The sequence below is a fragment of the Fusarium sambucinum genome, chromosome II (genome assembly GCF_050947815.1).
Source record: "Fusarium sambucinum isolate potato_lamoka chromosome II, whole genome shotgun sequence".
NCBI lineage: Eukaryota > Fungi > Ascomycota > Sordariomycetes > Hypocreales > Nectriaceae > Fusarium > Fusarium sambucinum.
The window spans coordinates 4740717-4767287 of record NC_139293.1 but is presented as its reverse complement, the minus strand read 5'-3'; the positions used below and the strand labels follow the sequence as shown (position 1 = coordinate 4767287).

Genomic DNA, 26571 nt, shown 5'->3' with positions numbered 1-26571 from the left:
CTGCACTGCTGAATAACTACTTTAGGTAATTATGACTTAACTTACTAAAAGGGTGTTCCAGTGTTTACTCTTGGCACGGCTCTGGAATGTCCATCCGGATATGGCTGAGCTAGAAACTATCGGTCCGGGGCACTGTTCGGCAGGTGTCGCCTGGCGTGTTATTAGTCGTTTTCTTGGATGAGAAAAATATGATTTAGCACCTTGCAAGTAAGTTTTGATCGTTGCTCACTGAGAGCTCGGCTATTGTAGTTTACTTGGCCTAAGGTTTAGTTACCGCATGCAAAGGCCTTTGTTCATACCAGAGCCGCTGCCAAGAAATGAACCTTGCCGATGATGCGAGATCCAAGGGCCTGGATCATGACTTCTGCGCCAGGTTAATGATTGTTTTCAGTGACTGCAGTCTAAAGTGAGCCCAGCCCTGAGCAACAAAAGGCTCGGCCACTGAGAGCACAGTGAGATATGTCAACGAGCAACTTTAATTCACCTTGGATTGGTTCAAGGTTCTTGGCATTTTGTGCTCAAAAGAATCTCGGCTGATAAGGGAATCTGGGGGGTGGACTAATAGCTTGGTATTTTGGTCAAATGTTCTTAGGTTATGGTGAATGAAAGAAATGAAAGCTAACAGGCGAGCAGGTACCTTGTATATGTGAGAATAAGCTTGCTTCTTTGAACTTTACCTACTATTATTCGTAGTCATGAAACGAGGGAAAATGTCAGTGATAGAGTTCCAAAATGGACAGCAAGCAATCATAAAATTGTTGACAAAAATTCAGTCATTGAGGCAGGCCTGTTTGGAGTCTATTTGGGTGCAGTCTCACGATCAACAACCGCTCCTCTGTGACGGTTGATCATACGCTAAATGAATACGGAAGTGACCTTATATCACAGATTTAACTAAATTCAGATTGTATATATGTATTAAATATTATCTGGATATTATCTAGGTCTAATATTCTAATAGTATAGTAGTCTACTCAATATCAACGCGCTCGTCCCTTAGACGAGCACGCTCCGGTTTTGTCAGTCCCCCATTTTCATCTTGTTTCAGCGAGGGACCAACCTCTCCTCTTTCAGCTGCATCAAGTGCATCTGTCGCCACCTTCTTTTCTACCTCTTCATCTCCAGGCGTAGTCGCAGGAGGAGCTGCTGATGACGCCGTGACTCCTGATACACCCCACACTTGGCTACCCAAATTTGTAGCAACTTTTGTAAAGATAATAACGCTCATAAAAGGCGAAATGCATTTGTTAATAAGATATCCAATGAGAAGTTTATGTCCTCGCCTGCGCAGTGGGGTCTCAAGGAGGATTGAACAAAAGAACCATAGTGAAGGTAGTTGGCCGACGACCAGCATAGGGACCAACTTGAGAGCTGTGATGTGACGAACGCAGCTAGCAATGAAAAGTGCAGTGTTGAGAATGCGATAGTACACAAGACTCAAACGGATGACCTCGATAGAGGCAGCAATGCGAGTAATGGGGATCATCTTCTCGCCAGCAAGATAAAAGTAATTGTTGAAGTAAGCGTTGGAGCCCCATCGACGCCGTTGACTTAGATAGTGAAAGAGTGATTGTGGAGCTACCGTTTCGCTGACGGCATCAGGGACAAAAAGTGTTCGGAGATGTTGGCCCTGAGAGAGCATGGAGTAGGTAAGTCTTCGGTCAGTACCCTCCATTGAGTTAGTGTACGTGGAGCAAGGCTATAGGACATTGTTGACTCACGAGATATTGAACTTGGTGATGGATGACCAGTTCACCAGTCACAGGCTCAGAGTACTTGCGGATTGCACCAGCCATTTCTGGTCTCACAGCCATCATGGTGATACAGCCAGGTAGACAAGTGACTTTCCCGACAAAGCCTTCAGCTCGCCTTCTGACGTATTGTCCGAATGTGTACTAATGAAAAGGTCAGCAAAAATATTGGCTCTCAATCTGTAGTTGTGCTTACCTGAAATTGTTGATAGAGATTCCAGAATGACCACTCGTATCCTGGTTCCAGCTCAACCAACACGAGACCACAAGCCGCGATAGCATCCTTGTCTCGCGCAAGAGCATTAGCAAGGAGCGCTATAGCACCCTTGTGAATAGTCGAATCGGCATCTGTGCAAAACACCATATCAAATCCGTTAAACTCCTCGCCCTTGGTCAACTCGGGCAGAATCTCATCCCACATCTCCTTCCGTAGAAGCTGTGTATATAAAGGGGAGTTCTCGCGAGGGTAGTTGAAGAGGTCATGGCAGAGGACAAGAGAGTCCTTCTTACCAGCGTTTTTGACCTTCTCGATGACAATGACAGGGACGTCTTCCATGAAACCAGCGAGTATGTTCAAAACACCCTTCTTCCATTTGAGGGATACATATGGGCGTTGAAACTCGCGAACCAGGCGAGTCATGTGTGATCGCACGTCACGAGGGTTCCCGTCTAGAACGACAACCATTACTTGCCGATGAGGATCAACACCGTTGTCTCGCAGGGAGAAAATTGTCTTGACGATCTGCTCCTCACTCTCGGAGTAAGCAGGAATAAGGGAAAGAATCCACCGTCGGCTGACAGGCGCGGGTGGGTAGAACTTCTCGTAGATAGCACGGTAGATCATCCCTGTAGGAGATAGGATAGCCGACAAGAAGTCTTTGCTTTTAACAAAGAGGACAACAATAAATACAAGCTTGCTTTTCTTTCCGAACAATGCAGTGATGGCCATGCAGATATTGATAATGACGATTATGCCCATAAACGCCACTCTTTGGTTGCGGAGATCCCTTTTGGAAAGGATCCGCGCTGGATCGACAGGGTCTTCAATTTTGGGGTAGCCACATGTCTCGACAGTGTCGTTGGCATGCGTGGGTGCAGCTTGTGTCGGCTTCTCAGCAACTGAGACAGTAGGGCTGGCCTTCTTGGGGTCTTGCTCAAGGGGACAAATGTTTTCATTATCATCTTCGATGGTGACTGGATGAAGAGGATTTCGTGCGGGCTTGACTTTGAGGTTGAACAAAGAAGTAATGTTTTCTATAGGGGAAGGCAATAGAGGCTCATCAATGATCTTGGGTGGTAAGGGGTTCTGGACATGTAATGTAAAGTAATCTTTTTTGAGTGGTTCAGGCTCATCATCGCCAACAACTGTCTCAGCTGTCGACGAGAAAGAAGCATTTTGCCATGATCTATGACGGGCGATGGGTGGGCGTTCATCTTCGTGAATGGTAGAAATATTGATAGTCTTCTTTAAGTCGGCAAAGTCATTGTCGAAGTATGCCTTCTTCGTCTCGAAAGAGTAGAGGGCACTTCTAGGTCGCACATTCAAAGTGGCCATGATAGAATATTGTCTCAGAAAAATGAATGAGTGTAAGACAAACGACTCACAGCTTGGGGGGAAGGGAAGGAAGAAGGACGACGCAAGTTTGAGGTCTTCGGAAGCAACATAGTCGTTAAAGCAGATGTCGTGCTCATAATGTTCAAAATCCGATCTATCAAATTTTCATCACGTTCAAGCATCGCCTTCCGAATTCCAGTCCCTCGTCCAACTAGTTGGCCGACGTGGTCATTTTCGTCTCCCGCTACTCTCGTGCGTTCTAGCCAGTCACTCCCCGCTCACACATGGACGATCATAACCATGAGTAGAAATTCTTAGGAAAATTCGATTCATCGTCGAGAAAGACCCAGAATTGCTCATCACTTGTTGTTGCGTATACGTTGGATATTTGAAGTGGAGTCTACATTCCTGTGGCTGTCCGGAATGGCTTGTTATGCCGTGTGCCATCCCGTTTTCTTATCCACCGACTAAATAGCTCGCTTAGTAGACATGTGGGAAGGGAATGGACTTGTTTGTAACCAAGTCCTGGGATTACTGGCTACTGAAAGCCTGGCTTGGTCTGTGTCGATACCATTTAGTCTTTACGTGCTTTTTGGTGTGCGAAATGCTCCGAGTTGGATGCAGTCTGTGCAGAACTCGGAGATTTTAGTCAATGAGTGCCGCGTAAAAGGAAAAGGCGCCAGAGTTAAGAGATCTCGGAGAATACCCAGATCTGGTCTGACTCAGAGGTGGTTGAATAATGTGTACGCTGTAGCTGTGACTGTAGACGCTGGAGGTAGACTTTGTTCCCATTTCCAGGTTTTAACGCAGGTACCAGGCCCAATTCTTGGCAACATCTCCCAACAATCTGGAACCGACCTGAAGCACATGGCAAAAAGAACCCAGACCTTTAATCATACGAGGGACCATGTCGATCACATAACCAAGCTCAACCTGGACCCAGCTTTCTTGTGATCAACAGGCACGGTTTGAATGACACCCATCAACGCTTCGATGATCCCCGTTTACTGTTCCCATCCGCCTCACATGGCAAGTTGATTCATCATTTTAGTGAGGTATGTGATAAGTGGCTGACGCATGCCCGGAAAGGGCATACCCTCCGTTGCGCCAGCCCATTATTGGGTGGGGGAACAATGAGAACGGTCTGCGACAAGTCCATGATGTCGATCTTTCTGGGTTAAAGAGTGTTATAGATCTTGGCAGACGATGTAAGACAGTATTACTGCAGGGACGGGTCCACAGGTCATGCATGCCATGTGAAAGCAATTAATCACTTAGCGTTTGCTCGCTTAAATTTCAAATGGCTGTTTATAGCCTAGTTGTTGGTAAGCTTATTCCGGTTTTTATCTTGTCAATATGACGATTGTAGATTTCAAATGTTCCCACGGGAGGTATTACAAAGACCAAGTAGTGAAGTGTTGATGTCATGACGCAACTCGAGATAATATAGCATGGAAACTCCCGAGTTGGTGTTTTTTTGCAAGCTATCTCTCAAACCATGACGCCGCCGTTATTTCCTCTTCAGGATACCATCCAAGATAAAAATCAAATAATTGTAAAAGCTCACCTTATAGCTAGACGCATTGTCAATCTTCCCGCATGTTTAGTGCCACCAGGGCCGGCATGTAACAGGATTGGATAGACAAGTCTCAGACCACATTCCTTATGCCTCCCGTGTTTACCTCCGGAGGGGATTCATACCTGCCCGAACAATAATTGCGGGTGGCAATTGAGTAGCGGTGGCTGCGGGAGGCACCGCAGGTATGTGTTAATCTCAATAAGCTTACTCAATATGGAGAGCCTCTCTCTAACACTCGGACAGTACGTTCTAGCTGCACCATCAGAGTAGTTTACACTACCGAGTCTAGACTTGTTGGAAAGAACCTTGCTGTCGAAAAATGGGTACTACGCTCTTATTTAGTATGAGGTTGCAATAGTACCAAACTTGAAGAGAATTCTTGTCTTTGCTTTCAGTGTTGAGACTCCATCTATAAGAAGATCGGGTTGGGCACGATAATGTCAATCTCATCACTCACTCATCTCATCTCATCTGAACACAACAATCTTTCCAACACATCATCTCTCCTCCTCTTTTCTCCACAATGCCTTTCTCTGCCAACCTTTTTCAGGGACCTGCCCCTCACAGGGTCCTTCCCACCGAGACCAAGCGTCAAGCAGCCAAGACATCACCCGCTAAGATCACATCCACTGAAGCTACTCCCCTTGTCGCAGTGATCGGCGTCGGTTTCGTGGGTACAGGTCTTGTAGACTCTTTTTCTTCCAAGTATGAGGTCATGGGCTTTGACATTAGCGAGAACCGACTTGAGTTTCTGCGTGGGGAATTCAGAGCTCGACCTAACGTGTCTTTCACCTCCAATGAGTCTGATCTTGCCAACGCGACTCACTTCCTCATCTCTGTTCCTACTCTACTTCGATCTGACAAGACTATTGATCTGTCTTACCTACAAAGTGCTCTGCACCGGGTTGAGCAATGGGCCCGTCCTGGATGCACCATCGTTGTTGAGAGCTCAGTGGCTGTTGGTATGACTCGTGAGCTCCTTGGTCCAATTGCAAAAGCCAAGGGTCTCTTCGCCGGAATGTCTCCTGAGGTAAGCTCAAGTACTGATTCTGTCCCGCCATGACTACATGCTAACATACATAAGCGTATCGACCCCGGTCGAACTGAGCCTCCTATGAGATCCATCCCCAAGGTTGTTTCCGGCCTTGATGATGTAATCCCTGGATCTCTTGATGCTGTTGTCCGCCTCTACGGTCGAGTTTTTGACAGCATTGTCCCTGTCTCTAAGCCCGAAGTTGCTGAAATGTGCAAGCTCTACGAGAACTGCCAACGGATGATGTGTATTGCCTTCGCCAATGAGATGGCCGATGCCTGTCAGGGTCTTGACGTCAACCCATTTGAGGTCGCAGATGCAGCTGCTACTAAGCCCTTCGGTTACATGCCCTACACTCCCAGTCTCGGTGTCGGCGGTCACTGCATCCCCGTCAACCCATACTACCTCCTCTCCAATTGCGAGTTTCCCCTCCTCGAAGCCTGTGCCGACAAGATGAGCAAGCGACCGGCCAACATGGCCAAGCAAATTGTCAACGAGCTCATGGGAGGTGGGAAGCTCCAACGTCGCGACTCTGGAATCGATATGACGAAGAGGGTTCTGGTTGTTGGAATAGGCTTCAAGGCTGGACAGGACCATCTTGTTAACTCACCTGGCCTACAACTGGCCAAGGAACTGCAGAGGCTTGGAATCGATGTTCACTTTGCGGATTCCTTGGTCAAACAAGCTGCTGTGCCAGACATTCCAAGATTGGACGATGCCGATTGGGTCAAGGAGGAGCTTGAGCAGTTTGACATGATTGTTGTCAGCTTCAGACAATGGGGCATGAATTTTAGTGTCTTGGATCGGGTCACTGATATTCCTGTTCAGATGTGGTGCCAATAGTAGCTTTACATGGAAAGACAACGGTAAGGCGTTATGGGAGTTGTTCTTACATCAAGTTAGCATACACTCGTTTACAAAGAGTTTTATAATACTACTATAGCAGACATATAATACATAATATTTACGATAGTTCATTTGGCTTCCACTCGCTCGCTATATGAGAGACAGATCTAGATAATGGGATGAGTTGCAATATAAACATTTGTAAGTTATGTAGTGTAAGATAAAAAGTCTTGATCGAGCACTGTGTTACATGACCCGAATATCCACGAACTCTATTTTCTATATTCCAGCGTGGTTGAACTAAACGTCAAGACGTTGAATGCATGGTTATCTTATTGAAAAAGACGAAGAGTGGTGCTATTTGATGTTTGGTACTGATATTGTATGTCTTCCGCCGGTTCAACTTCTCGTGGGCTCTGCGACATAGTAGCTTGCAAACACCCAACTCTTCTTCGGCGTTACTGGAGCTGTGGCAAACCTTTATAACGAAACTCGGGACAGCATTATGGCATAAAGTTTGTTCTTGGGCAACATAGAGGTGACCAGAAGATTTGGTTGTTGTCAGGCGCAATGTGGCGGACGCTTATGACGAGCCTATCAACCTTTACCGTGTCAGCGAAGCTTTACCTGATCACGCGAGCAATTACCCAGATCAGTCACCGCAATATGCCGCCGTGAAGCCAAGAGATAGCCAAGAAGTCAACCCTGAGGGGGTGGGACGGAGACACCCTTAACACCATAAGCACGCCAAGAGAGTACAACACAGGATTGCCAAGTATTCAGCTTACATGATAGTTCCTGCCAAGCGACACCATCTCCGGGGGCTTGCACAACGTCAGTTCATGTCAAGTTGCTGTACATTGGAAGCAGCTGTAGCTGCATGATCATGACAATCACAAACATCAATCTTCATGCCCATGTGAGTCAATGAAGCAATAGCCTAAGTAACCGTACGACTTACGATTTACCAGTACCATATACACACCATAGACAATCTGTTCTTGACACGCGGCGAGGATGTGCCATTTTCCAGCACGATGACTACGAAATGAAGCAATAAGAATGACCTTTATGAATAGTTGAGACTTGGATAAATATTCAGTATTCGCCTTTCAAATACCTGTCAGGGATTTCGGTGTTCTAGTTAATCATTTGGGCGCGATAAGTCAATGCAAGTCACAAAGGCACTATAGTTGAGTTAAAGAGTGTAATCTTTTATCAATTAAGTCGTAAGACAAGGGTACTATAAAAAAGATTCAACAAGATATTCTATGCAATCAAATCCACTCCTCTATTTTTTCATCTCATTTGCGTTGAAAATTCCAATCAATAACATGAGCGATCTGGTATCAAATCCCCCAATAGGTATCATAAGTTTGCGATGCTTTTAGAAGTGAGGGGCGTTGAGAGCAAGACCCATGAGACATCCACCGATAAGACCGGCGATAGGGATGGTCATGATCCAAGAGAAGACGAGGAGGAAAACTCGCTTCCAGTTGACAGCCTTGATGCTGCCGTTGCAGAGACCAACACCGACGGTAGCACCAGTGATACACATGGAGGTAGAGACGGGAAGCTTGTACTGGGAGAAGACAAGGACAGTGATGGCAGCGCCCATCTCCATGGAGGAACCACGGCTGGGAGAGTGGTAGGTGATCTTGTTACCCATAACTATTTAGAGTTAGCGATGTTTCACTAAGAGGAATGTGTTGTGAGACTTACCCTTCATAATGTTGTAACCATAAGTGATGAATCCAATGCAGATCGTAGCAGCGACAACACCAATCTGCCACAGAGGAACCTCGGCCTTCTTCTCGGCAGGGCGGCTAGTCGACCAAGCGGCGTACATACCAGCCCAGACACCAACAGCGTTACCAACATCGTTGGCACCGTGAGCGAAAGAAGCAGTACAGGCAGTGATGATCTGGACGAAAGAGTACAGGTACTCAACCTCGTTAGGGTACTTGGGAGCATGCTCGTAGACACGGGCCATACGGCGACCCTCGGGAGTAGCCTCAATACCCATCTGAGCAGTGTGGATGTCGTAGTGAGCGCCGTAGAGAAATGCGACGACAAACTGAGCGGGAATGCGCTTGACAACGGCGATCAGGTTGTGAGTCTCGTGGATAGAACCGGCACCGATAGGGTTGGCGTGGAGAGTTCGCATAGCCCAGCCAAGAGGTCCCTTGCCCTTGCGGAGGTTGGAGTGGTGGATCTCTTCAGCCTCCTTGACCATTCGCTGGTAATCCTCCTGAGTAGACTCGGAGAGGTTGAGGTGTCGCTTTTCGTTGTTCTCGGAGCTGGCGGCAGTAGCGGGGGTGATCTCATCGTCGCTAACCTTCTTGGGGTTGTGTTCTTCAGACTCGTGAGAGACAACCTCCATCTCGGAGCCGTGCTGGACGACAGCGTAGTTGGGGACACGGGCGTTCTCAGCATCAGGAGGGGCAGGGCGGCTGAAGAGGAGAGGTCCTCGCCAAGCATCCCACCAGCGGAGGGTGTAATCCTTCTTAATGACGACAGCGTGGACGAAGGGAACGAAGAAGATGGCAGAGAGGAAGAAGAGACCGAAGCCAACACCGAGAGTGACAGCGGCAATGTACCAAGCAGGCTTCTCAGCGAGGCCGAGGCGGGGAGATCCCTTGTACACGATGGAAAGTGTGCAGATGGTACCGGCGATGAGGAAGAAGAAGGGAGAGGTCCAGACAGCCCACTTGACAGGGTTCTTGCGGACATGGACAACATACTTGATGAGCGAGAAGATGACGGCAGCAAATATTCCAGCAATAGTAGGGGCCATACCGAGACCAGCAAAGATGGCACCGAGACCCTGGCCACCGTTCCAGCCCCATTCAACCTTGCTAGCACCAACAGTAGCAATACCGACACCAGCGAGCGAAGAAATGAGCGAGTATGTAGACGAGACGTGGGCGTTGTGCTTCGTGCACCACATAACCCATGTAGAAGCACCAGCGGAGGCACAGGCGAAGGCGAGAAGCTGGACACCTGCGTTGTCGCGGAAGGCTTCCATGGGAATGATACCGTTCTTGATGGTCGAGGCGGTTCGGGCACCGACGGCCAGGGCGCCTAGCATTTCGAAGATGCAGCAAAGCACCATGGCTCCGCGGTATGAGACGGAGCGGGAAGAGACACTGGTAGCCCAGGCGTTGGCGACATCGTCTGCGAATAGTGTCAGTTACTGTTGATGGGAGGGGTAGAGTAGGCGAAGAAGGAATGGGAAGACATACTAGCACCATTGTTGTAAGCCTCAAGCAAAGCGAAGCAACTGCCAATGGCAAACACGTAAGTGTAAGCCTCGAGAACCATTGTGACGAGTGGTCTAAGAGTAATGAGAGAAAAGAAAAGAAGGCAGCGAGAGAGAGCTGCGTAGTAGTAATGTTACTACTGCGGCTTGCCTTGTGTTTGATGAGAGGAGAAAGAATTGGAATGGGATGCTCAAGAGAAGAGAGGGGAAAGGTTTCAGAGTTCGGGGTCTTGAGGCAAGACTTTAAATGAAATCTGCCACTGAGTCAATGGCAAAGCAACGTGGGCAAAAAAGGTTCAAGTATGGAAGCTTAGGTTTAGCACATCATGCAGTCATGGGTCCTTGCCCATGTCGGAACAGTAAAACAGAGCTAAAGGGCTAAAAGATTGGCCCCCCACCAGAAGCCCAAATATTGTCTTTACTTTTTGGTTCTGCATGTGCGTTCCGTGTGTTCGGTGAGACGATATGGCTACCGATTGCTGTCGATGCAGTCATTCTAGGTACTACGTACTCGATTTGGTGTCCACGCAAGAAACAAGCTACTGGGGGGGAGAAAGGGAGGGGAGGGTATGGGTGTGGGTGGATAAAGACGGCGGTAGTACGGGGAGACTAACAATTAAGCATATCCCTCCCTATGAGCATCTCTCTCTCCCCCACGTGCAAGATCTACGCAACACGTTCTCGGCATATGATTGGTTGAATTGGACAGTTCTTTTTTCTGAGACTTTGGAAAAGCAAGGATCGGAGCTACGCCACATAACACACGCATCAAAAGTTCGACGACAGCGGGACAAGAAATTCGGGTCGATTCGCCAAGGGGACCTGATCTCTCGGCGAAGCAAGAGAGTCGCGTGCCTCTAATCCTGAGTTGTGATGGGTTGGACGACTATCACTGTACCAGACGAGGTTTACTACTGCAAAAGATTTTTATTTTTATTTTTTAGACTTTGACGATCCAAGTAGGTATTAGACTTATTTCTAAGGTAAAGTCTATGCTTAATATGGAGTTTGTATCCATCTGTCCATATGAGCTTTACGAATGTTGAGTGAGCACGTGCGCGATTGTAAACACTTCATTCAGCTTGACAATTTCCGCTCCCGGTATAGAGCAGAGCATGAGTATTAACAAATTGTTAATGATCAACCGTTTTTAATCCACGCAAGTATCTGTAGATTACATGCCCGTTGGAAAAGAACGTCTGACGCCTCCTTCTTCTTGGCATTGTCATTCCATCTTCTCGTTGATGGGATCTTTTGGATGCTCTCAGGTCGATTCACACAAAAAAAAGACAATTCTCCACCGTCGGTATCTTATTCTGGTTAGTCTGACCCGAACGATGAACTTGCCTGCATCTAGACTTTCTTCCCGGTTAAGCAGTTGTAAGAGGTAGTTGGAGCTAGCATCCATCAACCCTCCCCCTTCCCCCGCGAAAGGATTGACCACATGGGGAAATGGAGTCATCTCACTGGACGATGAACCCCGGACGCTAAAACACGAGCTATCTTTTTTTCATCTTTACATTGGGGGTTATTCTCAGTCTCGACTTTATCTCTGAGATCCAACGTCTGATTATTCTTCTCTTTTGAGAATATTTCCTCAATCTAGTCATCGGATCACTTCCGAGTTGCTAGGGTATGTTCGTACATCGATGATGCCTGTAAACAAGCATCAAATGACTGCAGTATCGATGAAAATGATCTGGAAAAAGCAATAAAAATCAGTTCACCATTTCACATTGGGAGACCGAGTTTGACATTTCAGTGTTTCAATTGACCTACAATTCGCTAGTTTAGTAAATAACTCCCTTGATAGCGTTCTTGTTCTTTCAGCCCTGGCGACAAGGGATCTTCCTATCCAAACCCAATAATATCAAAACATTTGTGATTTCATTTCGCCTCTTTGTCCTTGATAATCCATCGCCAAGCGTGCCAAGCTGTATATACCGAATACCAACAAGGCACAATCCGAGATACCCGTTCAGCCCTGGTCTAGACGAACGCCTTCCCCGTCGGGTTCGACCCGTCCGTCAGCTTGTGTGCCAGAGTGCGTGCGTGCGTTGATGCGCGCAATCGTCTTGGCCGTTCCTTGCACCCACGGGCTCTCAACGCGCGCACTAGATTGGATACAGCTCTTTAATTAACTTACCACACCAGCGGGTCTGCAAGTTACCCTTTATTTCTGACATCCAGAAATTGACCTGAGCTTATTCGTTTCGCGGTATGTCCGTAATAAAGCAGTCTTTGGCAGTTGATCGTCGGCCAACCGTATCCACCCCGTTGGCGACTGAAGGTGCTAAGAGGCGTTTCTATCGCCGAGATGGGAAGCGTCACTGGCAGATCCTTCTTGCATGTTTCGCCGCAGTATCAACAGTATGAGACTACTGCGCTTGCGAAGGCCTGCCGGACGTTGCCGGATTATGAAATTCGATGCATAAACGCACATGGAAGATGCCGTTTGATATCATAGCAGTTTATAGTTTCCAATAATCAATTCCTGCCACTCCACTTCAACGCATCAAACATCGCGATAGTATGATGCTTATTTCATGGTGGAATAATTCTAGTGCACATCACGATTCTCATGAAGTTTGGATGACTGTCTTGCTTTCCACGTACCCCGAGATGACGTTGATGATGATGATGATAGATCGGCAAGGCTACTGGGTACCAAAGGCAAACAGTAGAGAAAATAATTCACTTGGATATCTATCTGAAGCATCTGTATCTTGTCATTCTAAGTCGTCCAGATATCACTCCCAAAACATGAAAGGCAAGAATTACCCTACATCGAAGTTCATGAGGCTACATTCATTCCCAAACAGGACTAGCGCTGTTGGGCAATTGGCTTTCAGTGGCGTTCACTGGCTGCATAGGTACATTCCAACAAGAAATTGACCCAGCAATGAGATCAAGCATTGACTTTATGCACAGAAATAACTCTATGAAAGAACTTGTCTCCTTGTGTACTAGCCTTGCTGAAGATAGTGGTTGTTATCGCTACATTTTTATCACGATAAGATTTGGCGTTTCACAGATGTTACCATGCAAGGGGCATCCGTCTTGTTCGCCAGAGTGGCTCTTTAGACTCTACCTACTTCTTGCATTTTCTCAATTTATTGAGACTCTTTTACTCTTACAAGTATCATGCAGATTTCTCCGATTATAAGATTGTGTGCCGACCGTAAGGTTCAGAACTTGTGTGATAGTTCCGTCCTGCAAATTACCCAACAAAGCGGGTCAGTACAAAGATACATTTGGCATGAATTTATGCCATTATATAACTAGTAATTATACCAGAAACTCTTTGATAGACGCCACGACTTCATCAGGTGCCTGCTCAGGAATATAATGCCCAGAATCAACACTATGCCCCTGCACGGAGACGCCCTCCTCTGTCACGTCCTTCCACTCCTTGATAGCATCGAAACACTTCTCAATAACCCCGTGCTTTCCCCAAAGAACAAGCAAAGGACTCTTGATCTTTCTCCCGTTCTTCAAATCCTGACGCGCCTCCTCAAGATCTAGTGTAGCACTGGCACGGTAATCATTACACATGCCATGTACAGTCGCGTAATCCTCCAAGCTCTTAGCATAGATATCAAAGCAATCAGGCTCAAATATCGCCACTCCATCGCCTTGTCGACCACCCATAAACATTTCAGCCAACTCCCTGGGTTTCGCAGTGATGAGTGTCTCAGGAAGCGGCTCCTTCTGAATGAGGAAGAACCAGTGAAAATAGGCGTTTGCAAAGTCGAAATCTGTCTTTGTGTACATGGCAAGCGTGGGGCAAATGTCTAGCAAGATAAACTTGCGGATGCGATCGGGGTAATCGACGGCGAGTTTATGAGCGACTCTGGCACCGCGGTCATGCGCGCAGACGAAGAACGAGCCGTGATGGCCGAGGGCATCCATGACATCGATGCAGTCACGTGCCATGGCGCTTTTGGCATATGATGCCACGCCGGCTGGTTTGGATGACTTTCCATAGCCGCGAATGTCGATAAGAACCACGTTGTATTTGTCGACGACCTGGGGGACTACACGATGCCAGATGTGGAGGGTTTGAGGGAAGCCATGAATGAGGAGAAGAGCTGGCTTGGATGAGGAGGCATCTTCGCTCTTCAGCCCGTTAATTGTAACGTTTGGATCAGACTTTGTCTGGATTGCAAATGACTGTAAATTGTCGAACATGTTGAGTGTTGGTCGCGTATATTTCGGTAAATGTTAGAGAGAAATTATCTGAAGATGACTTGAACTGTGGGATTATATATAACGAAGCGCCCTTTGTTAGACAAGTTTCGTTTCTTAGTAATTGCTTTCGTGGTGTTGCAACTGCGGAGAGTATCTATGCCGTCATCGTTCTAGACAAGTTGGTTGCACTGGCTAGAAGCGGTCTTTTCTTCTACCGAAGCATATTGCAGCGTGAACGGCCGAAAGCATCACAAAAAGACAACATGATACTGTTTATCCATTTGAGTTGTACTATAGCGAAACAGAAGACAAACTTTGCAATCGGCCAAACTGGTTGTTTCCCGTCGGCTTGCTATCAATGCACCGAAACGCCTGAGCGGACAAAGAAATGTCCATCCATCCTTGATCGGACAAGTGGAGTCGCATCGGACTTTTCATGTCCGGCTTCTCCTCACCAGCTATTGTCTTGGTCTCAGCTTCATAAACCTCACAGGAGTCCGGGATTTAGATATCAACATCTTCAATAAACACTTTCACTATATTCTTCTCTAATTCAAATTTTTGTCACATAAACATGTCCAGAACCCTCAAGATCGCTGTTATTGCCGGCGATGGCATTGGCAAAGAAGTCATGCCCTACGGCGTCCGCTGTCTTGAAGCTGCGGCAAAGAAATACAATATTCCTCTCGAATTCAAGGAGTTCGACTTTGCGAGCTGTGATTACTACGCAAAGCACGGCAAGATGATGCCCGATGACTGGAAGGATACTCTGATGGCCTTTGACGCAATCTACTTTGGCGCAGTCGGCATGCCTGATCAAGTCCCCGATAATGTCAGTCTCTGGGGAAGTCTTCTCAAATTCCGTCGCGAATTCGACCAGTATATCAACCTACGACCGTGTCGCTTGATGCCTGGTATTCCTTGTCCACTAGCAGGTCGTAAACCAGGCGAGATTGACTTTTGGATCGTGAGGGAGAACACGGAAGGAGAATACTCAAGCGTTGGCGGAATCATGTTCGAAGGTACAGAGCGAGAAACTGTAATTCAGGATACCGTCATGACGCGAGTTGGAGTTGATCGCGTTCTTCGCTACGCATTTGATCTTGCACAAAGTCGACCGAGGAAGAAGTTGACGAGTGCTACCAAGAGTAATGGCATTGGCATCACCATGCCCTGGTGGGACAAGCGCGTAGCGGAGATGAGCAAGAACTACTCGGACGTTGCAGTGGAAAAGTACCACATCGATATTCTAACAGCACACTTTGTCCAACGACCTCAAATCTTCGATGTCGTTGTTGGTTCCAACCTCTTTGGCGATATCCTGTCTGATCTGGGCCCAGCATGTACAGGAACCATTGGCATCGCGCCATCTGCCAACATCAACCCAACAGCCAATTTCCCAAGTTTATTCGAGCCAGTCCATGGCAGTGCTCCCGACATCTACGGGAAGGGCATCGCGAACCCTGTGGGTATGATTTGGGCTGGCCAAATGATGCTATCGCATTTTGGATACACCGATGCCGCGGAAGGTATGATGACAGCTATTGAGAATGTGCTGGCGAGGTCGGATCCTACTGTCATGACTGCTGATGTAGGTGGAAAGGGAAGCACACAGTCGTTGGGTGAGGCCATTGAGAAGGAGATACTCTCTACTTAGAGGGGAAGCCAAAAGACGTTACTGGGTCAAAATACAATGATAGAAATGCTTTCAACAATACCTTGGATCAGACAATCGACGTTATAGCAAAGAACATAACCTGTATATCAGTGACCATTGCATTGTTGGTCTTACTGCCGACACAATCTGTGCTTCATTGTACAATCATAACTATCGCAAAATGTATGTATGTGTTGAAGCAACGCGGCTTCAAAGTCTTGAAATTGGAAACATTTCCGGCGCCAAGCTGTGTAGTAGTGCTATCTAGAAGGGGATGGAACATAACGTTAAGCAGTACATATGCCGAGGCCCCGCACATTCCACAGCGCCAAACACGAGGATACGCGCTCGGTACGAACTATAAAAGTAAGGAGAGTGAAGGACAGTGCTGTTCACATGTGTCTATTTTACAACATTATTATTCTTAACATGGGTTATAAATCAGGTTGCTGACAAGTCCTCTTCATGGACATGTCAAGCTTTTGTTCATCCGCAAGATCATGACCCAAGAACAAGTTCGCCACTCCGCAGACTGGTATCCAACGCTACTATCATTATGGGCAAGATGGGTCCGGGTTGTTAGAGTAGCCCGAGAACATCCACTCTTTCCGCATTACTAATTACCATTGCCGTGCCGATGGCGTCATGTACAATATGGCATGGCGACGAGTATATAGAAAGGTAGATATTACTACATGCAATGATTAACTACGCATCTATTAATCGTGTCGAACCCATCTTGAACTTCATTCCTACTACAGTACCTCTACATACCTACATCATGAAGGAAGCACTTGTCAAGAAGGATATCTCTGTCGAGATCGTCGACTCTCCCATTCCCAAACCTGGCCCAGGACAGGTACTCATCAAGGTTGTCGTCGCAGGTAAGTCAATTTATAGCATTTAATCAGTATGTAACCAACTCACACGGCTTCAGGCACAAACCCCAAGGATTGGAAACTCCCTGCCCTCCTCGGAAACGAGGGTAACAGTGGTGATGATATCGCTGGTATTGTCGAAGCTGTAGGTGAAAACGTCGTCGGCTTCCACAAGGGCGATCGCGTAGCCGCTTTCCACGAGATGCGTGCTCCCCATGGTGCATTCGCAGAGTACGCCATCGCCCATTACTACACTACTTTCCACATTCCCGACTCCATTTCTTATGAGGAGGCTGCTACTATCCCTCTCGCTGCCTATACTTCCGTCTGCGCTTTGTTTCAAGAGCTCCAGATCCCTGAGCCTTGGTCACCACATGCCAAGTCAGAGGAGAAGCGTCCTCTACTCGTGTATGGAGCTAGTACAGCTACGGGAGCTTTCGCTATCAAGCTCGCCGCTGCTGCTAATGTGCACCCCATTATCGCTGTCGGAAGCCAGCGAAGTGAATTCGTCAAACCATTCCTAGACGAGAACAAGGGTGATGCGTTGGTCGACTACACTGCTTACGACACGGAAGATAAGCTTGTCACTGCTATCCAGGACGCTATCAAGAAGAGCGGTGCCCCCGAGGGTCGCTGCTGGAAGGCTTTTGACAGTGTCTCCGAAGACTCGACCGTCAAGCTCGTCACACAAGCCATCGCTGGTCCTCCCGACGCCAATGGTCGCAAGCCAAGGGTGACGAATATCCTCATGAAGGAAAATGTCGAGGGTGCTGACCCCAGCGTTGAGGTCGTCTGGTCTATGGTCGGCCAGGTGCACAAGGAAAATGAGAAGGATAAGATGCTCGGTTTGGCATGGGCTGCTGCGTTCTCTAGGGGACTTCGTGAGGGTTGGTTGACCCCTCATCCGTATATTATTGGAAAGAATGGTCTGCATGGACTTTCCGAAGGTCTTCTTGGCTTGAGGGATGGCAAGACGAGAGCTAATAAGTTTTTAACAATTCTGAGCGAAACACCTGGAGCTACAGCTTAGAATCCAACATATAGATCTATAAATTAATCCATAGTCTTTAATGCCTGTCTATGCGTCTTTTTGTCTTCATAAACATTTCTAACTACTCGTTTTATGGTATCCAAAGCGTAATTTGTGATGTTCGCTTCAGCTGTTGCAAGTACGCTCTGGACTTGGTCTGGCGTCCACATGAGGTTTGTCGAGGTTGAGAATGAAGCCGTCTGAAGACAGTCAGTACAGATCATAGAAACAAAACACAAGACTTACCGAAGGGTTGAAGTTTGGGTTGACGCCATTGGGCAAGAGTGGACAATAAATGATATAAATGGTTTGTCCACTCTCTCTTTTACCCCGGAAGACTCTGGCATATTGGCTGAGATACCGGGATTCGATTTCTAGACCATCATCTGAAACCAAGTCGATGTTCCTACTCGGACTGTGGAAGACATGAGTTTCTTCTTGTAGTTCAAAGTCAAAGTCAGCAGCGAAATGATGGAGACGCTGCACAGCTGCTCCGGTCTGCACGTCGGATGACGAATCAAAAGAAATAAAAATGTCAACGCCTCTTTCAGATCTCGCGAGGACATGGTTGGGAAGGTTATTGGCCATTCCACAGTCCATCAGCCTTGTACGTCCTTGTGCTTCCCATGGTGAAAGATGAACGGCGGAACTGTCAACCATTGTCATGAGGCTCCTTCTATTCGTAACCTCAGTCTCAGTCAATCGTGATCTGTACGAGGAATGCTCAGAAGTATGTTCTCTTGCCATGGTAGGTTTCTCAAGTCCATAGAAGGGATTTGGATCATGACCTGCCCGAATAGGATTTCCCCAGAGACCTTCCAATCGTTTCGACTGTAAGAATCTATTGAACATCACTACCAAGCGTGCCATTATCGTATCTTTTGGGATTGAGACTAGCAGAGCCTTGATACACTCGGTCAACGGCCCCGCCGGTGCACTGGTACATTGCCCCAGTAAGAGCGAGAAAGATTGCTCCGGGCGACGGTCAACCGAATGACCGGAAATGAAAGTACGTCCCCATGACCAAGTGGGCACGTATCGATTCAGATCTGGGCTGCCTATCTCTAAAGGTGAAATCTCAAAGTACTGGAAATACTTCTTGGAACTGGACTTGGACTTGGCTTCGGAGGTACCGCATATCACAGTCGAGTCCCTTGCGGTAGTATCGTTCTGGATAGTCGTGGCCTTAGCAGAAATGGCCTTTGCTTGGTATGAGTATCTCGGGACACGTCTGACGGCAGCGAGAATAGGCATTGGCTCAAGCGCGTTGTTGATTCCCGACCTTTGCCAAATCTTAGACCATTGGAATGTGGCTTTACTCAATCTTCCTTTCGATTCCCGCGATAAAAACTGGTATGTTGCTGTGAGAGTAGAATAAAGATCCATGACACTCAATCCAATGATGTTCTTCTGGGCTTTGCTCACAAGAGGGCCGATCAGAAAGTATGTGCCTCTCTTACTTCGCGCAACTTTGTCAAGAGCGTAAATGCTCATCGGATGCGCGAGCTCACTTGCTACGGTCATGTAATGGTCGACAAGCTTGGAAATATCGTGCCGGGCAATGGTGTAGTACGCTGCTATCGTCCAACAGCTCCCACTTACTCCAGCAGTCCAGGTGATGCAATCCCATAAGCCCGAATTTTTGGCAGCGGCTATGAAGCCTGCGAAGCCGTACATAACCCTGTAGCCGCCACCTGAGCCACCTAAGGAGATGGAGGGAACATCTCTCGGGTCGACTTCCTCGCCTGGTGGAAGATCGAGAAAATGATGCAATGAGTTTTCACCTTGAGATGAGATCCTCAGTTTTCGCAACTCAATAAATTTTCGCTCTTGGGGATGCAGAGATGAGCCATGACGGACTTCCGCATCCCATTTTAACTCAGGATACGTCGCGACATCCGTTTCATCCCGTTTTAGTGACGTCTTCAATGAAGCCAAGTCGGCAACTCTGGCATACCATCGGTCAACAATACGTGTCGCCTTCTTGGATAACAAAGTCTTTTTCGACTCATCGGGAGGGACCTGTTTTATGACGTCCGGAGTTATTGGGGATGTCAACGGCTTTCCATTCTTAAACCTCGTTGGTATTGTTTTATTGGCTGCTCGGAATCGTGATGAGATGGGCGTTGTTTGGACGAGAGAGACCAATGCGCAGAGGCAATACGTTTTGGCGTAAAGATAAGCTGGAGACTTGCGAATTGATGTCAAGATGACCATGTTGGTCACTTCTCTAGGGGAAAAGGCACATAAAGGTGAGGTCTCCAAATGGAAGTAAACAGCGCGACGTAAGTCTTTGCGTCATTGCTGACCTTTCCGAGTTAGCTTCAGATCCAGCAACCATTGGTTGAAATGCAGACTAACACGTGGGCTTGTTCAGTGTCTATAATGATAGAGTGTACATAGTATAAGTACCTACGTGCAGTGGATAGGCTTTGAGGTTTATATCGAATAATCCATGAACTGTGATGATCTACTCAAGCTACATTGGGAAGCTACTGGACATGAATGCCTCTTGACAACTGTCTCTGTCTTGTGGCGAGTCGAAGCTTGACAGTTCGAGCATTCCATCAGTACTATGTGTATAGATTACGATTTGACCACAACTTTTAACAATCAGAGCCACGCCCGGTTAGCTCAATCGGTAGAGCGTGAGACTCTTACGAGTACGCGATCTCAAGGTTGCGGGTTCGACCCCCGCATCGGGCTGTTCCTATAAAAACGATTGCAAACAAGCGATGGCATATCTTTTTGCTGTAATGATACTAGAATCATATATCGTAGCGGCAATGATGCTGATATATGAACCTTATGTAATTATGCCCTTAACTGGCTTCCCTTATGGCTGTTACTTTGTGTCAAATCATAAAGATCTGCCTCTCACCCGCAACGCTGCAGTCTGTCTGTTAGACCCTGGACCCCGGTTCCTTTTTAGTGGTCTCAGTGCACTGATTAGCGAGCGGTCAAGACAAGACAGTGAATTAAAGAAGCAAGCAACCCATTGAGAAGTTCACATTTGCTACGGCCTCTCAACTGAACTACTGTCTTTGCGAAAGTGGAAAACAAAACAAAGAATTCTCTATCCAATATCTCGGAGCATTGCTTCCAAATGAGGCTAGATATCTCTGGGTTAATTACTGAAAGAAGGCATCGGTTATAACGACGCAAGCCACGCCCGACCAAATCTAACTACCATTATCCCACATAGAGAAAAGCTTCAGTTGACTGGTGCCTGACATTTGCTGGTAACTTCTCTGATTCGTTCCAGCATTTCAAAGTCGAAGCCGTTGGTGAATTCTTTGCGTTTTTGTTTATCTGAAGGATCGCGTTTGTCAGTGAGGCAGCCAAGAGGGTCCAGACCGCAGACGTGCAGCAGATTATTGACAGTGCCAAGGCACTATTCAGGGAGGATCTGAACCGCTAAATTTACTGTACCGCCTTGATCGATAACTAGTGATGGAACTGACAGCACAGCATACTGTAGCTGCTGTCAAAATGGGGAGCATGGCTGATCGAGAGTAGATAAACAAGACTACGTTAGTACGTAGATGGAGAATTGAGGTATTTGCATTTGGACAAGTTCAATTGTGCAAACTGAACCTAACACACAGTCCATCATCCAAATGTCTGTGTACTGATCTGATCCAAGCCCCCAATGCGGGACCAATATTCATGCATACCACGACGCAGCTGAAATCTAGTCCAGATCTCCCCAATCAAGCAAAGCCACTTCACTCCCAACAACACCATATCTGTTCTACTTAGCCATCTCTCTCGGCGCTGCCGAAGACACTAAGGAGAAAATGTCAGCGTCAATCAGACCATGTCTGAATCAGCTAAGCTTATCTGAGTTTTGGTCACCGATGATGCGCTGGCGCAACGTTTACAGGCTGAGGCTCTGTAGTTGATGCATATTTGCTATTCCCAAAGAGATCATATCTTGCATAAGGCTAGCCAAGTCATAACCCCATACCGGTTTATAGATGCAAGCTGGACATTAGAATCTGGTTTAGTGAGCGAGAGCTAGAGTTTGTTAACTGTTCTATTTTGAGACCTCGTCGCTTCGTCTTTGTTAGCTACTTTCGCTTGTTTATTCTCCTGAGCAACCTTGTGCCATCCTTGCATGCCTGGCGTTGCTTCTTTCTGTTGTTATAAACGAGTCATCATACCCTGGGGTCTGTGATCTGCATGATCTAATTTCCTGCCGCAAAGCCATTAATTATTATTTCCCTTCTTGCTATTCTTCAACTACGCAACTGTACTAGTACTACCGGCGTTTCAGTTGACAAGCTACGATACAAACATGACTGTGGCCACTACATGTTCCAGAGGGATCAGCGAAGAGCCGCGATTTATTGACTACCCAAAGCCACAACAAGGGTCAGTGGCCATTTCAACGATTTTTACAACAGGGTTTAACATATGACAGCCCAGAGACAATAATACAAAAGCGAAAACTCGATAATCCAGTACTGAGTGGCTCTATATTAGTCTTTGTCGCATTTATGTAGGTTGTCACTTGACTGCCCTGGACACTGCTGACCCGTCAAGAATAAACTTGATCCGCTTCATCCGCGAATTAGTCTGGCAAAATGCAGGATTTGGATCATTAAGAAACATTCGGGAGTCTTTAGAAGTGTATGAGGCACGATACGACCCGGCAGTGATCCCACTACCCAACACCACCACACAAGCAGACCTTGAGAGCCAGCAAGCCGTAACCCCTCCAGAGTCCGTCATCGAGGAAGCACCATTAGAAGCACCATATTACTCAGTCACCGATTACAGAAAACTGTATTTGTCCGGGAAAGCCACTCCCATTGATGTTACCCACGCCTTGTTGCCGCTTATCCGCCGGGATACCAGCCCTGAGGGCAAACACTCCACAGCCTGGATCAGCACAAGAGTCGACCTTGTTCTAAAAGCAGCGGAGGAATCTACTATTAGATATCGTGAGGGAAGACCTCTTGGTCCTCTTGATGGTGTACCTGCTGCTATCAAGGATGATTTTGATATGGATGGATATGAGATGACGATGGGTTCCAATAATAACTATGCTGGAAAGGCAGTCAGCACTGGTTCTATCACGAATTGGTGCGTGAGAAAGCTTCAAGATGCAGGCGTGATTGTTTTGGGAAAGCTTAATATGCATGAATTTGGAATGGGTATGTAAATGCGTTCCCAAGCTTGTTTGGCTTACTGACGTGATGCGAAGATACCACAGGCAACAATCCCAACCACGGCACACCGCTCAACCCTTTCAACTCGGGCTACTATTCAGGCGGAAGTTCCTCTGGTGCTGGGTACGCAGTTGGTGCAGGCTTGATCCCTATCGCCCTGGGTGGTGATGCAGGTGGCAGTATTCGAATTCCAGCTTCTTACTGCTCAGTCTTTGGTCTGAAGCCTACTCATGGACGTCTCTCTTCATTCCCGACGCCAAATCTTGCACCAACGTGCTGTGTTCAAGGCCCTATAGCAGCAGACATGCACTCTCTCGCTACAGTCTACGATGTCATCGCTGATCCTCATCCGACATCTCGTTTCCCCCGTCTTTACAGAGAGCCTTCAAGGCCTTTGGCAAAGCTACTCGGCATCTACCAACCGTGGTTCGACCTTGCATCTCCAGGCGTTCAGGCAATTACCAGAAGAATGATCGATAAGCTCTGTACAGAGTACAACTACGAGATTGTCCCTATTACCATTCCATTCACAGAAGAAGGGCAGACCGCTCATGCCATGACTGTCTTGGCGGACGCAGCGTCCCTCCTCCCAGAATCAGCAAATACAACAGCTGCGAACAAACTTCTGCTTGCCATGGGCCGTACAACACCAGCAGGAGACTATGTCTTGGCCCAAAAACTTCGGAACCTATTAATGCAGCATCTTGCACATCTTTGGCAGATGCACCCCGGCATGATAATAATTACACCGACAACAGCTTGTGGTGGCGCGCGAATAAGACGCGGTGCGAGTGAGCTTAATTATGGGCTCAGCGATGGAGACTTGACAATAGAGAGCATGACATACGTTTGGCTGGCCAACTTCTGCGGCATGCCTTCTTTATCTATTCCTGCTGGGTTTGTTGTACCAATGGGTAAAAAACCAGCAGGTGAGGAGGCTGATGAGAATACTACCGGGAAGGTTCCTGTTGGGTTGATGGCGACGGGCGAATGGTGTAGCGAGAAAGCTCTTCTGGAGTTTGGTGCGGAGGCTGAAGCTGTGGGAAGTGACAAAAGGTGCAGGCCACCTATCTGGGAAGATATACTGAGCCAAGCCAAGAACGTGGCTCAGAGCCAAGAGAAGAACTATAGTTCGGACAGTGTCTGAGTTCTTTTTGTCGGGTGGAGTTAAGGAATACCCAAGGGTGGAAGGCATGTTTAGAAAGTGTCTAATAATGAGTAAAAAGTGCATTTGTTTACAAGTATCAGAAGAGAGCAATGTCAAGAGAAGAAGATATTGACGTCAAGTTGTAATTTATTCATCCTAATTAAGACTATCCCAGGCCAAATAGGTCCAGATCATATTATTTTGGCTGTACTAATGTCTTTCTTTCTATGCACATCTAACATTCCCATCAAACCATGTAAACGCTCATTTTTGATTATCTGACTACCACCTGCGAACAATCGCCCTTCGCCCAGGATATGTTGGCGCGACTGTCGCGTTCTTTCCAGTAACTCCGCCCGAAGGTAGAAGGACTGGGATGTCATCAGCTGCGGGGTGAGGAGGCGCGTCGGCGACCAACTCTGGTACAGCTGAGTACTTGGACGATGGGGGATGCTTCATCGCCTCGCCGATAGCCATCTCACCGCCATGCTCTTCCATGACGGTGTGTTCTGGTGCTGTTGAGTGCTCCGCAGCTGGGACTTCGGCTGCTGGTGCTTCGTGAGTTGGTGCTTCAGCACCAGGATGTTGAGCCATGGCGGGGGGCGCTGCAGGTTCCTCGGCCACTGGGTGCTCAGGTGCCGCTGGCTCTTCAGCCACTGGGTGTTCCGGCGCAGTTGGCTCCTCTGCAACAGGGTGTTCAGGTGCTGCCGGTGCCGCAGGCTCCTCAGCGACGGGATGCTCAGGAGCGGCGGGTTCTTCGACGACGGGGTGTTCAGGAGCCGCAGGTTCTTCAACAGGATGCTCGGGAGCAACTGGCATCTCGGCAATGGCAGTCTCATGAGTAGGCGGCATTGGTGTAATGGCTGTCGTGATAGTAGCTGGCACCTCTACCACAGGGTGTTCAGCAGGCGGTTGAGCCGGATGCTCGGCAGGAGGCTCAGCGACTGGGTGCTCAGCTGGTGGTTCGACAACTGGATGTTGTGTAGGGGCAGGTGCTACAGGATGGGCAGGAGCCTGCTCGGTAACTGTATGGATGACAGTAACATGGACGGGCTTCTCAACCTCGACAGTATGAATAACCTCAACGGGCTTTTCGACTTCAACTGTGTGGATGACCTCGACTGGAACCTCAACTGGCTGCTCAACGGTCTGTGTGTGAACAACTTGGACAGGAACCTCGACAACTTGAGTGTGGACCACTGTTACAGGTACTTCAACTGGCTTTTCGACTGGCACCTCAACAACTTGAGTGTGGACCAGTGTGACGGGCACCTCGACTGGCTTCTCAACTGGTACCTCGACAACCGATGTATGAACGACAGTGTTCTCCACGACAGATGTGTGGATAACGGTGACAGGCCTCTCAACCTCGTGAACAGAAGTTTCGATAACTGTGACGGGCCTGTCGACTTCCACCTCAACGACTGCGGTGTGGATGAGAGTGACTGGCTGCTCGATGGTCTGGTGAACGACTGAGGTTTCGGTAACCATGACCTGCTTCTCGACCTCGACAACTGAAGTGTGAATGAGAGTCACGGGTTGTTCAATGGTCTGGTGGATAGTCTCGACAACAGTGACAGGCTTCTCGATCTCCTTCTCGATCTCCACCACTGATGTATGGACGACTGTAACGGGCTGCTCGATTGTTTGGTGGACAACGGAAGTCTCAGTAACCTTGACCTCCTTCTCAACCTCAACGACTGAAGTGTGGATCAGTGTTACAGGTTGTTCAATGGTCTGGTGGACAGTCTCAACCACTGTGACAGGCTTCTCAACCTCGACCTCAACGACCGAGGTAACTAAATGCTCGACAGGAACCTCGACATGTTGAACCTCTGTCACGGTAGCGTGTTGGATCTCTGTTACTACCGCATGTTCTGTGACGGTCACATGAACTGTCTCGGCAGGTAGATGTACTGTCTCTGTCTCGTGGACCGTCTCGGCAGGTAGGTGCACTGTCTCGGTGACAGGCTCGCAAACTGCCTCGGCGGGTGGTGGGTTTCTTCGAAAGAAAGGTGGTGAGGCTGCCGCTAGGCCAGCCAAGGTCGACACCGAAAGGAATGTTGATAGAAGCATTGCCACTGAAGCGGAAGATCGACGTAGTCGCTAGGGATGGACGGATTAGGAAGTTAAGTTTGCGATACCAGCTCGCGTGGTAGAAAGAAAAAGGAGAGACAAATTAACGACTGTAATTAAGAGGATTATTGAGAATGGAATGAATGATACACACACCAGGCGAGTATGAAAGAAAGAGAGAGAAAAGGGAAGGAGGATGAAAGGGAAGTCACAGGCTAAAAGCGAGGAATAAGAAGAAGTTTAATCTTTCCCATTTGGGGTCATGATGTTTTGTTGCATGGGGGTTTACGCTGTGACTGTTTTGACTATGAGACGTGGCTGCGGACCGGCTACTGTAATCCGTGTCCAGTATGTGCTTGTCGTTGATAATATGGCATGATTCATCCAGT

At 47.7% G+C, this 26571-nt stretch overlaps 9 protein-coding genes across 9 annotated transcripts; 4 read left to right on the top strand and 5 right to left on the bottom strand.

Annotated features, from left to right (window-relative positions):
* Nucleotides 1–970: 970 nt before the first annotated feature.
* FSST1_008527 (chitin synthase-domain-containing protein) lies at nucleotides 971–3306 on the bottom strand (the record flags this gene model as incomplete). The annotated part of the gene is made up of 3 exons (XM_083225418.1): nucleotides 971–1669; nucleotides 1722–1895; nucleotides 1948–3306. The coding sequence occupies 3 exons, from the start codon at nucleotides 3304–3306 to the stop codon at nucleotides 971–973; spliced, it is 2232 nt and encodes a 743-aa protein (XP_083084488.1).
* A 2102-nt stretch (nucleotides 3307–5408) lies between these two features.
* FSST1_008526 (nucleotide sugar dehydrogenase) lies at nucleotides 5409–6761 on the top strand (the record flags this gene model as incomplete). Its single annotated transcript, XM_083225417.1, has 2 exons — nucleotides 5409–5915; nucleotides 5970–6761. 2 exons carry the CDS (start codon nucleotides 5409–5411, stop codon nucleotides 6759–6761), a joined length of 1299 nt encoding a protein of 432 aa, XP_083084487.1.
* Nucleotides 6762–8151: 1390 nt separating this feature from the next.
* FSST1_008525 (phosphate transporter) lies at nucleotides 8152–10088 on the bottom strand (the record flags this gene model as incomplete). Its single annotated transcript, XM_083225416.1, has 3 exons — nucleotides 8152–8435; nucleotides 8487–9941; nucleotides 10010–10088. 3 exons carry the CDS (start codon nucleotides 10086–10088, stop codon nucleotides 8152–8154), a joined length of 1818 nt encoding a protein of 605 aa, XP_083084486.1.
* Nucleotides 10089–13314: 3226 nt separating this feature from the next.
* FSST1_008524 (Alpha/Beta hydrolase protein) lies at nucleotides 13315–14217 on the bottom strand (the record flags this gene model as incomplete). Its single annotated transcript, XM_083225415.1, has 1 exon — nucleotides 13315–14217. The coding sequence occupies one exon, from the start codon at nucleotides 14215–14217 to the stop codon at nucleotides 13315–13317; it is 903 nt and encodes a 300-aa protein (XP_083084485.1).
* A 574-nt stretch (nucleotides 14218–14791) lies between these two features.
* On the top strand, nucleotides 14792–15874 carry FSST1_008523 (uncharacterized protein; the record flags this gene model as incomplete). The annotated part of the gene is made up of 1 exon (XM_083225413.1): nucleotides 14792–15874. The coding sequence occupies one exon, from the start codon at nucleotides 14792–14794 to the stop codon at nucleotides 15872–15874; it is 1083 nt and encodes a 360-aa protein (XP_083084484.1).
* A 781-nt stretch (nucleotides 15875–16655) lies between these two features.
* On the top strand, nucleotides 16656–17782 carry FSST1_008522 (chaperonin 10-like protein; the record flags this gene model as incomplete). Its single annotated transcript, XM_083225412.1, has 2 exons — nucleotides 16656–16758; nucleotides 16812–17782. The coding sequence occupies 2 exons, from the start codon at nucleotides 16656–16658 to the stop codon at nucleotides 17780–17782; spliced, it is 1074 nt and encodes a 357-aa protein (XP_083084483.1).
* A 23-nt stretch (nucleotides 17783–17805) lies between these two features.
* On the bottom strand, nucleotides 17806–19999 carry FSST1_008521 (acyl transferase/acyl hydrolase/lysophospholipase; the record flags this gene model as incomplete). Its single annotated transcript, XM_083225411.1, has 2 exons — nucleotides 17806–17982; nucleotides 18029–19999. The coding sequence occupies 2 exons, from the start codon at nucleotides 19997–19999 to the stop codon at nucleotides 17806–17808; spliced, it is 2148 nt and encodes a 715-aa protein (XP_083084482.1).
* Nucleotides 20000–22082: 2083 nt separating this feature from the next.
* Nucleotides 22083–24106, top strand: FSST1_008520 (amidase; the record flags this gene model as incomplete). The annotated part of the gene is made up of 4 exons (XM_083225410.1): nucleotides 22083–22159; nucleotides 22209–22286; nucleotides 22331–22944; nucleotides 22995–24106. The coding sequence occupies 4 exons, from the start codon at nucleotides 22083–22085 to the stop codon at nucleotides 24104–24106; spliced, it is 1881 nt and encodes a 626-aa protein (XP_083084481.1).
* A 282-nt stretch (nucleotides 24107–24388) lies between these two features.
* On the bottom strand, nucleotides 24389–26182 carry FSST1_008519 (uncharacterized protein; the record flags this gene model as incomplete). Its single annotated transcript, XM_083225409.1, has 1 exon — nucleotides 24389–26182. One exon carries the CDS (start codon nucleotides 26180–26182, stop codon nucleotides 24389–24391), a length of 1794 nt encoding a protein of 597 aa, XP_083084480.1.
* Nucleotides 26183–26571: the final 389 nt, after the last annotated feature.